The 13,849-nt window shown below is 40.6% G+C and overlaps 1 protein-coding gene across 10 annotated transcripts in view; it reads left to right on the top strand.

The window, feature by feature from the left end:
- Window positions 1-8,531, top strand: part of R3HDM2 (R3H domain containing 2) — a 207,110-nt gene extending 198,579 nt beyond the window's left edge. For all 10 annotated transcript variants that reach the window (XM_087886692.1, XM_087886690.1, XM_087886687.1 and 7 more), the window contains 5 exons: window positions 6-175; window positions 294-441; window positions 1,841-1,941; window positions 3,088-3,172; window positions 7,707-8,531. In XM_087886692.1, the coding sequence (XP_087742818.1) occupies window positions 6-175; window positions 294-441; window positions 1,841-1,941; window positions 3,088-3,172; window positions 7,707-8,047 (845 nt within the window). In that variant the 3' untranslated portion in view covers window positions 8,048-8,531. The remainder of the gene's footprint in view (window positions 1-5; window positions 176-293; window positions 442-1,840; window positions 1,942-3,087; window positions 3,173-7,706) is intronic.
- The last annotated feature ends 5,318 nt before the right edge of the window (window positions 8,532-13,849 follow it).

The raw sequence follows: 13,849 nt of genomic DNA, 5'->3' as shown, positions 1-13,849 counted from the left end.
CTTAGGGGTGTCTCCAGCAGGGCCTGGTGTTGTGGTCATGCAACTCAATGTGCCCAATGGCCCCCAGCCGCCTCAGAATTCATCCATGGTGCAGTGGAACCACTGCAAGTACTACAGTTTAGACCAGCGAAGTCAGAAGCCTGGTGACATCTATAACCCAGACACCAGCGCTCAGGTAGGGCGAAGGGGACGGGGACCTGGTGGAACAGGGAGAAAAGATTGGGTCGGCAGCAGTTGTGCTAATTGCCAGCCTGTGCGACTAACCTTTCGACTATTTTTCCCTCTGTTTCTAGGCCAGCAGCACCCAGCTGAATAGCCCTATCACATCCCCCACACAGTCCCCTACACCATCACCCGTTACCAGCCTGAACAGTGTCTGCACAGGTCTCAGTCCCCTTCCGGTGCTCACACAGTTCCCTCGGCCTGTGGGCCCAGCACAAGGTAACAAAGGTAGTGGGAGAAGATTAGCCAATGTGTTTGTATTAGGCTAGGGGTGTCAAACTGGATTTCTTTGAGGGCTGGATCAGCATTGTAGTTCTCCATGGGGGGGAGGGGTGGTGGTGGGGGAAACGGGCCGGACACCTCCTGCAGCACCCTGCTGGCCAAAACAGGGTGCAGGGGGGGCCAGCCCCCCCCCCCCCCATGCCCCATTTTGCCAGCACAGTTCTGCAGGAGGCTGTCTAGGCCGAAAATGGGGCACGTGAGAGCCGCATGACACACACACACGGCCCATTTTCGCTAGCAAAGGCACCATGGGCCGGTCCTTTGCTATTTCCAGGATGACCCCGCGGACCAGATTTAAGCACCCCACGGGCCACATGTGGCCCACGGACCTTGAGTTTGACACCCCTGTATTAGACTAAAGGGCGATTCCATAAGAGTGATTTTGGTCTTCCAGACCTGAGCTTCTTGCTTGGTGTCCTGTTCACCAACTTGTCAGTAGCAGTGCAGGTAATACTTGACTTAACGACCACAATTGAGCCCCCAAATTTCTGATGTTAAGTGAGACATTTGTTAAGTGAGTTTTGCCCCATCTCATGACCTTGTTTACCATAGTTGTTAAGCGAATCACTGCAGTCGTTAAATTACGGTTGTTAAGTGAATCTGGCTTTCTCATTAACTTTGCTTGTCAGAAGGTCACAAAAGGGGATCACATGACTCCGGGATCCTGTGACCGTCATAAATATGAGTCAATTGCCACAGGTCTGAAGTTTTGATTACATGGCCATCGGGATACTGCAATGGTCGTAAATGTGAAAAATAGTCATAAGTCACTGTTTTCAGTGCCGTTGTAACTTTGACCGGTCACTAAATGAACTGCTGTAAGTCGAGAACTACCTGTAGTATATTTACAGTTTCAGATTAAGGTAGCTTCACTACAAATTGCAATGCCCAGCCTTTAGAAAACCATAGAGCAGTTCTCTATGGTTTTACACTATGATGCTGAACAATCCCAGTATTCTCTTATACTCTTAAGAGCTTCAAATGAAATACTTCTACCTGAATATTTGTCTAATTAAAAACATGGGCATTTTACCTGTAAATGGGTATGTTTTCAACTGTTTGCCTATTGATTTATGAAGAAGTGAAAGTCCTTCTTAATAAAGAAGAGAAGATTTATTAAGTTCACACCAATATGCTCAACAGACATTGCTCTTCCCAAGTCACATACATTTTTAAACAGCCGAAATATCATGAGATCACTAAATTTCACTTAGAAAAGATTGTCGATCTTTGATTACTATACTGTCTGTGTCCTCTCTGCCACCCTTATTTATGATACAAAAAGAGAGTCGGGGGGCCATCAATTAACTTTTCTTGGTCTCTTTTTCCCCTCCAGGAGATGGGCGCTATTCCTTGCTGGGTCAGCCTCTGCAGTACAATCTCTCCATTTGCCCCCCACCTCTCTTACACAACCAGTCCAGCTATACAGCACATCAGGTGAGAGGAGACAGGGCTGGAGGCCTCAAGGAAGCATTTCTCAGCTGAGTGGCCAAAATTTGAGAGGGTCTTTTTCCCTTTAAAAAATTAGTCATAAACTTTCTTGACATTACATGAGCCATGGTGGCGCAGTGGTTAGAATGCAGTATTGCAGGCTAATTTTGCCAATTGCCAGCAGTTCGATTCTCAGCAGCTCAAGGTTGACTCAACATTCCATCCTTCCGATGTCAGTAAAATGAGGACCCAGATTGTTGGGGGCATTAGGCTGACTCTGTAAACAGCTTAGAGAGAGCTGTAAAGCACCAGGTGTGAAGCGGTATATAAGTCTAAGTGCTATTGCTATCAATCAGTTTTTCCCAATATAATCCTTTTAAGTTTCTTTCCACTTTTTCAAAAATAGGAAGCAGTCATTCTGCAGCAGCAAGCAATCATCCTGTTATCTTTGCTTCCAAGAATTATTCTGGGCTCCACATTGCCCTGTTGACATTCTGCAAAAATAAAAAAGCTAGGTAATTGTGGCCCAATATTTTAATATAGACCTATAACTGCCTATTCCTGTTAGCCCTAAAGATAAGAGAATGACTGCTGAGTGTATGTTTGCACCCATTTGGCAAATGGGTGCAAACATTCTCTCTTCTGGCCTCCACATGCTGTCAAAACTCCTGGTGTACTTATAACAGAACAAAAAGATGATGGGTCTGACTCTCTCAGAACAGAGACCAATATTCAAAGGACTTACTTCATGTTGAAAAATGAGTAGATAATACAGAATTTACATGCTAAATAAGCACAGGTGAAAAATTTCCATACATGCTGTTTTGTAAATTGACTGTGTTTGTGGCTACCGATGACAATGGTGAAGGCTCAGTAAGACCTTTGTGCCCTTTAAAATTCACTTTCTTCAGTAGTGAGAGTCAAAGTGTGCACAATGTGCAAAATCTCCTGTCTAATCCCAAGCCTGCTAAATTTCATTTAGCAAAATTACTCCTTCTCAGACCTTAATTGGGACTGACCCATTGGTTAGAACATGAGAGATTAAGCTTTCCGGTATGTAGCACCAGCTCCTGCAATGAATTCCAGCATAAAAACGTGAAGGGCAGCATATTTCTGTATCTGTGTTACTATTCCTTTGTTCTTCCATCTCAGGCACAAACAGGGATGAAGCATGGCAACCGAAGTAAGAAGCAAGCTCTCAAGTCAGCATCCACAGATCTTGGGACAAGTGATGTAGGCAAGTGACACCTCCCTGGTCCCATTATAGTAGCCTTCTAGAACTAGAACATCCCAGCTCCTGGAATTCCTAGCCAGCATGGCCAGATTTAAGCTCACTTGGAAGGATCAAATTGATGTAGGCTTATTCTCTGCCAAGATGCCTGTGCCACTTGGTCATGAAGATCTATTATCTTACTTTGACCAGAGTTTAGACTCCAAACTCATGACTAATTGTACCTTTGGGTTCGGTAACAGTAAACTGGTATTTTATGCAGGAAGTCCTCGACTTACAACAGTTCATTTAGTGACCATTCAAAGTTTCCTTGTTTTCCCCAAAATAAGACATCCCCTGATAATAAGCCCAATCGGGCTTTTGAGCACATGGCAATAAGGCCAAGCGCTTATTTCAGGGTTCAAAAAAAATATAAGACAGGGTCTTATTTTCATGGAAACACAGTACAACACACTGGAAAAAAGGGACTTACAACCGTTTTTTCATCTTATGATTGTTGCAACATCCCCCATGGTCATGTGATCAAAATTCAGATTCTTGGCAAGTGATTCATATTTATGACAGTTACGGTGTCCTGGGGTCATGTGATCTCTTTTGTGACCTGATAAGCAAAGTCAATGGGGAAGCCAGATTCACTTAACAACCGTGTTACTAATTTAACTGCAGTGATTCACTTAGCAAATGTGGCAACAAAGGTCATTAAATGGGGCAAAATTAACTTAACAAATGCCTCATTTACAAACAGAAATTTGGGGCTGAGTTGTGGTCATGAGTACCTGTACTACACTTTGCATCTGAAGATGTAGGTGTTGCCCCAGGATATTTGATTCATTCCATGCTACTGATAATTTTTATTGGGCCCTCTCATCAACAAATGTCCCAGGTGCCCACTCCTGGGTGAATCCTAATGGACTTGCCTGATAGCAGATAGCAAAATCATTGCTGTCAGTGCCAAGCAGCTAGGAGTATCTCACAGTGCTTCCAACATAGCACCACTATTTCTTCAAGTTTCCTAAAAATACAGGTGTCTAATAGAGCCAGCCCTCTTCATAATTTATCTATTTTACACTCTACCGGTATCTTTTCTCTCTTATCAACACAGGGTTTATACATATATAACCTAACATATTTTTCGGAGTATAAAACGCACCGGAGTATAAGACAGAGCTTAGTTTTTGGGGAGGAAAATAGGAAAAAAAAAATCTGCCTACCAGGTATTCATCTGGCTAATGTCCTTAGTCTGGTCAGCTTCAGCACATTAGTTTGCTGGTTTTGAGCGCGCGTGCTTTTTATCCCCTGCTTGGGGATAAAAAACAGCTTCTAAAGCACAGCTGAGAGGGAGCAGCAATGAGAAAAGCAGGCAAAGCACTGAGATCGCTTCACTCACTAGTGACTGTTTAGGGCTGAAAAAAAGCTTCTAAAACACAGCTGAGAGTCGGAGGGAGCAGGCAAAGCATGTGAAAGATCGCTAGCGCCTCGTTAGGGCTGAAAAACAGCTTCTAAAGCACAGCTGAGAGTCGGAGGGAGCAGGCAAAGCCCTCGGAAGATTGCTTCACTTGCTAGCGACTGGTTAGGGCTGAAAAAAAGCTTCAAAAAAGCTACATTCAGAGTATAAGACGCACCCAAATTTTCAGCCTCTTTTAGTGGGGAGGATGCGTCTTATAGTCCGAAAAATACGGTACTTCTTTTCCTCTGCAAATGCCTTTTTTAAAAAATGGAATAATGCTGACTTTCAAGAAGTTTGCTGTGTGAAACTAACTGTTCAGGAGTCTTTGTTCATTCTTGGGAAACAGTAAGCAAATTTGATTTGTGCAAGGCAGGCTAAGAAGCCAAAAAAAGTTCCCATGTCAATCATTGAGGAGGAGCGCTGAAAATCCCCCCCCCCCCCATATAAACAAATTAGAGCTGTTCCTTTAAGCCACTCTGTTTGCACTCTCCAATGGAAAATTGCTTGGTGCTATATTTGTTACATACCTGTTTAATATTAGGAAAGAATCCTGCCTGCCACGACCCAGCACTCCTACTCACTGGAAACTGGAACTGCTATGATGCTTGCATACTTGAGGCACGCACATTTAGATGTACTGCCAAGGGAAATAGTCAGAAGGACTAATTTCCTGAGCACAGAACCCTTGTAAAAAATGACTTGGTGTCCATAAAGCTGACTAGGGAAATATCATTTTTCCCAGCAGAGCCTTTTATTTAGGGATATGGAGAAGTATAGATTAGATACAGATAAAGATAAAGATGCATTCCCATGCCATCACCCTCTCATACTAATCTCCAACATGGTAGGATTTTTTTAAAAAAATTTTATGAACAGTCTATAACAGTGATGGCTAACCTTTTTGCAAGGGGGGGTCGTGCACATGTCTGCCCACACCCATAATTCTATGTGCCCTGTGCATTCCTGTGTGACCATGGCACGGTAGGCCCGTTTTTTGCTCTCCCCAGCCTCCAGAGCCTTTCTAGGAGTCTGGGGAGGGTGAAAACGGCCTTCTCTACCCCACCCCCCCGGGAGGCCCTCTGGAGGCCGAAAATGGCCCATTTGGCAAATGGGCTGTTTCTGGCCTCCGGGGGGGGGTGGAGGAGGCCATTTTCACCCTTCCCAGATTCCTAGAAAGGCTCTGGAGGCTGGGGGAGAGAGAGAAAAACAGACCTTCCCCACCACCACCCGAGGTCCTCCTGAGGCAGGAAACAGCCTGTTTCCCTACTTCTGGCGGGCCCAGAAGGCCCGAAAAGGAGCTGAGCTCGCGTGCCCACTGATTTGCCATCAGGGGTCTATAAGAAAGGGATATTTTGGGGTGGTCTTATAAATGTTTTGTATCAATCATTCTTTTATTAATACATTGGGAGAATTGTATTTAAAGTGGGGTGATCAGAAACATCCCACCAAACTACAGTTCCCAGAATTGTTTAGGAAGCTGTCACATTTATATAGCCTGCATACACTTTAAAAATCAGTATTTTCCTATCATTTTTTTCCACTAATTTATAACACTATGATTTACCTCAGTAATACAGGTAGTCCTCAACTTACAACAGTTCCTTTAGTAACCATTCGAAGTTACAACAGCAGTGAAAAAAAAAAGATTTATGATCATTTTCAATACTTATAACCTTTGCAGCATCCCCATGGTCACATGATCAAAATTCAGGCACTTGGCAGCTGACTCATATTTATGACGATTGCAGTGTCCCGGGGTCATGCGATCATCTTTTGTGACCTTGTGACAAGCAAAGTCAATGGGGAAGCCAGTTTCACTTAACAACCATGTTACTAGCTTAACAACTTTGACAGGAAAGGTCGTAAAATGAGGCAAAGCTCTTTTAACAAATGTCTCATTTAGCAACAAAAAACGGGGGCTCAATGATGGTCTTAAGTCAAGGACTACCTGCAATATATTCTTTGGAAGACATTTTTTTTTTCAATTTTTTTTCTCCGTTTTTTTAAATTCTGTGTAGAGTGCCCTTCAAAACCAGATTTTGCAAGATGGTTTGCTGTACATTTGTAATATCAATGATAGTTAAATGATAATTAAAGCATACATTAAAATAAAAAGCAGCAATTAGATACTTAAAAACATTATTGCAGCATTGAATTTACATAATGATAGATTAAGAGGCCCATAAACTATAACCCTCTTTTCCTGGTACTGAAAAGATAATAAAGCTGGCACCAGACGTATCTCAGAAAGGACACTGAGTCAGAGAGGCTAAGGTAATATGAATGGCCATTCACATCCATTTTAGAACATGTTCATGGTATATTTAGTAAACTGGTAAATAGGAATTAATTAGCAATCAGCACCCAGCAGGACTTGATTAGAAATCAACTTTCTGCATTGGATCCCATGCTTTCAGATAGAACTAGAATGATTTTGTATCGTTTCTAGAAAAAAAACCCCAAAACTTCATTACGTTCTTATGTTTTTCCATGGTTGGTTATCCCTGCTAATGTCTAATACGATGAAACAGATGGAGAGGAACTGGCTGAGATGTGGAACAGTTTCCCAAAAGAAGGAAGTTGGTGTACCATTTTGCAGGCATTGCTGAGGGATCAAGTCACTGATAACCAAAGCCCAGCAAAAGCAATTTGATATGTGGAGATATGCATCCTACAGTGCCGGGGGAAAAAATCTTCCATTTAAACATTCTGTACTTTAGTAGTGTGGCAAAGGAGTTTCCTCAGCCTTGCTTGCTTGACTTAGGGAACAGGTGTTGATTGTCCCAAAGGAGGTAGTCTTTCGCTTTCAACAGACTGGGGACTTCTAAAACTAACCTTCCCATGATCCTTAGGTTCTGTTTCCAAGGCCAGTAGCCAAAAGCTCTAAAAGGCAAGAATTCAGTCCCTGGGAAGACCGTTGGCCTGGGAGAGTTAGGTCTCCAAGTCAGAAGTCTAGAAAGTTATTAACTTACAAAAGCTGAAGTCCCCTCGTGTTTTGTTCACAGCCTTCCCTCCCCACAACCCCCCCTCCCCCCAAGGATACTAACCATATTTCTTTTCCTTTTTCTTTGTTCCGGTTGCCTCTTCCAACAGTGTTGGGCCGTATCTTGGAAGTTACCGATCTGCCCGAAGGGATCACACGTACTGAAGCCGACAAGCTCTTCACCCAGTTAGCCATGTCTGGTGCCAAAATCCAGTGGCTGAAAGAAACTCAGGGGCGTCCTGGGGGCGGGGGCGACAATAACCACGGGACTGCAGAGAACGGCAGGCATTCTGACCTTGCTGCCTTATACACCATCGTGGCCGTCTTCCCCAGCCCTTTGGCAGCCCAAAACGCATCCCTGCATCTCAACAACTCTCTTAACTGCTTCAAGTTGCGTATGGCCAAAAAGAACTATGACCTGCGTGTGCTGGAGCGTGCCAGCTCCCAATAGGGGCAGACAGAGGGGCGGGGAGTGGGGGGCAACAAGCACATTGGACTGGCCTCTCCAGCCTCACCCCCCCCCCAACGGCCCCTTGACCAGCCTCCTTTAGTTCCACATGCGCCTCCCCTTCTTTCTTTTTTTTCCCTTTTTTAATTTGGGTGGTAGAGGGGGTAATTTCCTGGAGATATTTATATGGACAAAATGAAGAGAAAGAGACATTGATTTGTTTTGTTTTTGTTTTGTTGGGGGGGGTCTTCTGTTTTTTTTTTATTATTATTTTTGTGTGGAGGAACATGTCCTGCCCTTTGCCCCCTCTCCGGAACACGTGTATATTGTTTTGTTCAGCGTTGTGCCGCGGTACGGAGCCGTATTTAATTGCACATAACAGATGTTGGCTGGGTATATTCACTGTACATTTTATTTAATCTGGGTTTATTATTATTAATATTATTATTTGGTTTTTAAATATAAAAGAATCGTCTGTCACTTTAAAGCTGTTTCCTGCCTACCTCTCTTTCGCAAACTGAATGTTGGGAAACCCTTCACAAGCAAGTAGCGTTGACCAATTTTTCATCCCAGGCATATAACATTAGGAGGCAGATCTGGAATATTATATTTGGCCTTTTGGGGGTGGAGGGGAGGGAGGGAAAAGGTAAGGTTAGCTATAACCTTAAGCCAGAGCCAGTTTGAACCTGGAGTTATACAGTCAGTTTTGTCCAGCGGGTAAGCCACCAGGCGACAAACCAGCAGACCATGAGTTCAAGTCCCGCCTTAGCCATGAAAGCCAGCTGGTGACTTTGAGCCAGTTATTCTCTCTCAGCTCAGCCCACCTGACAAGGTGGTGGTTGTGGGGAAAATAGGAAAAGAAGGAAGATGTGTTTGGATATGTTCGCCGCCTTGAGTTATTTGTAAAAATAATAAGGTGGGATACAAATTAAATTAATAATAAAATAAATGTAATAAATTGGCACTGAATTCTTGGATACCTGAGCAGCAAGTAGTTCGAATCTGTATTTTTATCCCAACGCAAATGTCAGGTAAGATGCCCTTTGGAGATGCTCCCTTTCCTCCTCCTTACTGCACTTTAATTCAGAAGAATTGCAAACAGAATTGCATACAAAAGGGACACAACAGTTAAGATCATAGAGTTTTTACATGTTTATATACACTGCTCAAACAAATAAAGGGAACACAAGCAGAAGACATCCGAGATCTGAATGAATGAAATAGCCTTATTAAATACTTTGTTCGTTACATACAGTAGTTTTGTGTTCCCTTTAGTTGTTTGAGCAGTGTATAAACTACTGTATGTAAAGAACAAAGTATTTAATAAGGCTATTTCATTCATTCAGATCTCGGATGTCTTCTGCTTGTGTTCCCTTTATTTTTTTGAGCAAAAAAACTTCCCCATGATCTTCAAATGTGGATACCCAGACGTGTTGTAGATGTTTTGCTTCTGATATTTAGTTATACAGTTATTGCTTGATTTAATAACTTGGTAATTTGGTGATTGCTAAAAGATGATCGATTTTTACAGTCCATTATTTTAACACTGTTCTATTTGTAGAAGGAAAGCTATAAAATCAGAGTTATGATACATAATACCATTGGAAAGGCCTGGCCTATGTCCTCCCCAATTGTATAATATTTGCTGCTGTTTGCATTTTAGCGGCAAAATGGCCTGAATGTTATGCAATTGGGGAGAACTTGACATAGGCCAGGCCTTTCCAATGACATCATGTATCCTAGCTCTGATTTTATGTTGTCTAATTTCAGATTGCCTATTGAAAAAGGAAGCACGGGGTCAAGTGATAAAACCTTGCAGAAGCCTTTTCTAACTCAGTTATGCTGGAACTGCAAATCCCAGAATTCTCAAGTCATGCTAGCCAGAGGAAGAATTGTGGGATTTGTGGTTACAGTACCTTGGAGGAGAAGATGTCAAGGTGACAATGGCTGCTATATATGAAAAAGCAAGAAGAAAGGGTTTTTTTTTTCCAGTAGCAGTTTTCTACAGAGTTAATCTGTTATCCTTGATTAGTTAATAACACCTCTGAATTGGATAATTTCTTTTTTAAAAATGTAAAACCTCTTGGCAAGTACGAAGCATTAGGAAATAAAGTTGTTTTAACAAAGAATTTTATTCTGAAAAGGCAAAGAGAGTTGCTTGTGATTTAATAATTGCATGAAATTTGTCAGCGTGAAGAAGGAAGGCTGAACAAGTGAAGTGGTGCTACACAAGAATTGCTTTGAAACTCTTCAGCTCTCCACAGCAATTTCATATCTAGGATTAAGAGGTTACAAAATTTTAACTTGCAAGACTGACAAGCAAGCATCATGTACGGAATTTTCTCAGTTTAGAAATTACAATACATAAATCCAATATCGTTGAAGAGCTACAGTGAGATGGATTCCCAATTGGTACTATGTATGTGGTAGCTTTTGTGTAGAATTGTAAAGCATCTAGATCTTGGCTAAATAATGTTTTTCTCTTTCGAAATTCATGGGAGGAATAGAATCAATCCCTTAATGCAAGCAAAACTTTTGCAGTTGATTTGCAGGTAAATGATACTTTAGTATCAATCAGATACGAATTTTGTAATGGTTATGTTCAGTTCTGGATTTGCTTTAAGAAAACAAAGCTATACAGGTACCCCTCAACTTACAACAGTTCATTTAGTGACTTCAAAATTACAACAGCAGTGAAAAAAGTGACATGACCGTGTTTCACACTTACAACCATTGCAGCATCCCATGGTCATGTGATCAAAAATCAGACGCTTGGTAACTGGTGCATATTTATGATGGTTGCAGTGTCCCAGGGTCATGTGATCACCTTTGGCACTTTTTTTTTTTTTAATTTTTTATTATAGACAAACATACACATACAAACATAGACGTTTAAACAAACTATACATAAACTAATTATACAGTGAAATCAAGTCATAAAGCTTGAGCTTTGAAAATAGAGCTACTTCGGTAATTATATATCAATATATCTGTACATATTATCCTTCATCATGTATCAATGTTTATATAACAATATTTCATTTTATTTCCTTGTTTTGGTATAATTGGGTGGTATTCCCTTATTTCGTGTTCTTTTTATCTAACCAGTTGTACCATTTTTGCCAAGTTAAGTAATAATCTGAGTCCTCTTTTCCCTGTATTTCTTTGGTCAGTTTATCCATTTCCGCACATTCCATTGTTTTTTGTATTATTTTTTCTTCTGGTGGCGTATCTTCCAATTTCCACATTTGTGCGAAAACGATTCTAGCAGCGGTTAGGATGTGTATTATTAAGTATTGTGTCTCTTTTTTATAGTCCTTTGTCAGTATTCCTAATAGGTATGTTTCCGGTCTGAGGGGCACTTTTTGGGTGGTGATTTCTTCCAGCTGACTTTGAATTGTTTTCCAAAATTTTTTGACTTTTGGGCATGACCACCACATGTGGTAGTAGGTCCCCTTTTGTATTTTACATTTCCAGCAATTCTGATTGGTATTGGGAAACATCCTTGCCAACCGTGCAGGGGGGAGATGCCACCTATAAAACATCTTGTATGTATTTTCTTTGTAGGGCACGGACATTGTCAGTTTAGTATTTACTTTCCACATTTTTTCCCACTTTTCTAGGTTAATATTATATCCAAAATTTTTAGCCCAAATAATCATGTTTTCCTTCACCACTACTTCTTCCAATTTGTATTTAAGCAAATAATTATATATTTTAGTTATTAATTTGTCATCTGATTGCATTATAATTTTATCTAATTCGTTTCTTTCTTTTTGGATTCCAAATTTTTTCATATCACTTTTATATCTTGATTTTATCTGTAAATACGTCCACCAATCAATGTCCGTGCCCTGTTGTCTCAATTCCTCTGTTGTTTTTATATCTCCCTCTATGTTCAACAATTCGTCGTAGGTTTTCATCTTGTCTATGTCCATTGTGTTCAGGTAAATTTGGGCCTCCATGGTTGATAGCCATCTTGGGATTTTGTCGTAGTGTTTTCTCCTTATTTCAGTCCAAATTTTTGCCAATGCTCCTCTGATATAATGTCTCCTGAAGTGTTCATGTTGTCTGGGCTTTTCCTCCCATAAGAATGCGTGCCAGCCTTTGGACAAATCGAATCCTTTTAGTGCTAATGTTCGTTTATCTTCGAGTGTCATCCAATCTTTAATCCAAGTTAGAGCTGTTGCAGTGTAATAGGTTTGCCAGTCTGGTAATCCCAGGCCACCCCTTTCTTTGGTGTCCTGCAGGTGTTTCAGTTTAATCCTGGCTCTTTTTCCCTGCCATATATACTTTGATGTCATTTTATCAAGGTCTTTGAAATATGATTTTCCTGGATTTATCGGTATTGTTCTAAATAGGTATAACATTTTTGGTAGAATAGTCATTTTAATTGAAGCAATTTTGCCTAATAGTGATAGTTTCAATTTACTCCATGCCTCTAAGTCCTTCTGAATTTGTTTGGCCAATTTGATATAGTTGTCTTCTTTAAGGGATGATACATATTAAAAAACAACATAAACAATTATTAGAAAACAGAAAACTTGGATCACTATTCACCTCACTATCAGATCAAAAAAATAGAGGCATCGCAATATACATTAAAAGCCATATTCAGGCAAAACCAATTTACACAGATGGAGATGGCAGGATACTAATGATAGACATTAAGACGGAGGCCCGAAATATGCTACTGGTATCAATATATGCTCCGAACGGGAACCAAAAAGAATACGTTAAAAAGATACATGATAAAATTAAAGAATTAGACTACGAACATATATGTATAATAGGGGACTATAATGCAATCGTAGATATGGACTATGACTACCAAAGTAACAAAAAAAAACAAATCTAGGAAAAAGACACTACCTGACACTTTTAAGGATATGATTCAAGAGTTACAACTGAAAGATGCCTGGAGAGAACTGAATAAAACCAAAAAACAGTATACATATTACTCAAATCCCCATCAGTCCTGGTCCAGACTAGATATGGCCTGGATGACTGCAGAACTAAGAGAAAACATAAAAGAAATTGAAATTACACCGAACGTATGGGCAGACCACAGTCCTATAACAATAGTCTGGAAAGGCCAGCAAAAAAGAGGAAGATGGATGATGGATAGAGAGATCATCCAAGATAAAGAATACATAGAGATGATAAAGAAAGAGATGGAGATATTCTTTCAAATAAACAAAAGGGAACATACATCATTGCAAATCCTATGGGACACTACAAAAGCATATATAAGAGGACTAACAATTTCATTCAAGGCGAAGAAAAACAGAGAGAAACAGCAAAGAAGAAACAATTTATTGATTGAGCTCGGAAAACAGGAAGCAGAATTACAGAACAGACCCGATAGGAAAGAGATCAAGGAAAAAATAAACTTTATCAAACATGAAATAAACCTAATAACAACAACAGAAATAGCTAGGAAAATCAAAATGGCAAAATAAAATCAATTTGAATTCGCAAACAAAACAGGACGTTGGTTGGCCTACAAACTAAAGAAAGAAAAGGAAAAAAGACTAATACACCAACTACAAGACGAACAAGGGCAACTGCAGCATATGAATGAGGAAAAAAAGCGAATCGTAAGAAATTTCTATCAGGAACTATATGCACAGGAAGAAATCCAATTGGAAAAAGTAAAAGAGTATATAAATAAAACCAACATTCAAGAAATAAAGGAAACTCAAAGAGAACTCTTGAACAGACCAATATCGATGTCAGAATTAATTGAAGCGAAGAAGAAGCAGAACAACAATAAAACACCAGGTCCAGACGGCATCCCGGCGG

Source organism: Pantherophis guttatus, chromosome 2 (genome assembly GCF_059756535.1).
Source record: "Pantherophis guttatus breed Tessera chromosome 2, ASM5975653v1, whole genome shotgun sequence".
NCBI lineage: Eukaryota > Metazoa > Chordata > Lepidosauria > Squamata > Colubridae > Pantherophis > Pantherophis guttatus.
The sequence above is the reverse complement of the archived record's forward strand: the minus strand, read 5'-3'. Positions and strand labels throughout refer to the sequence as shown.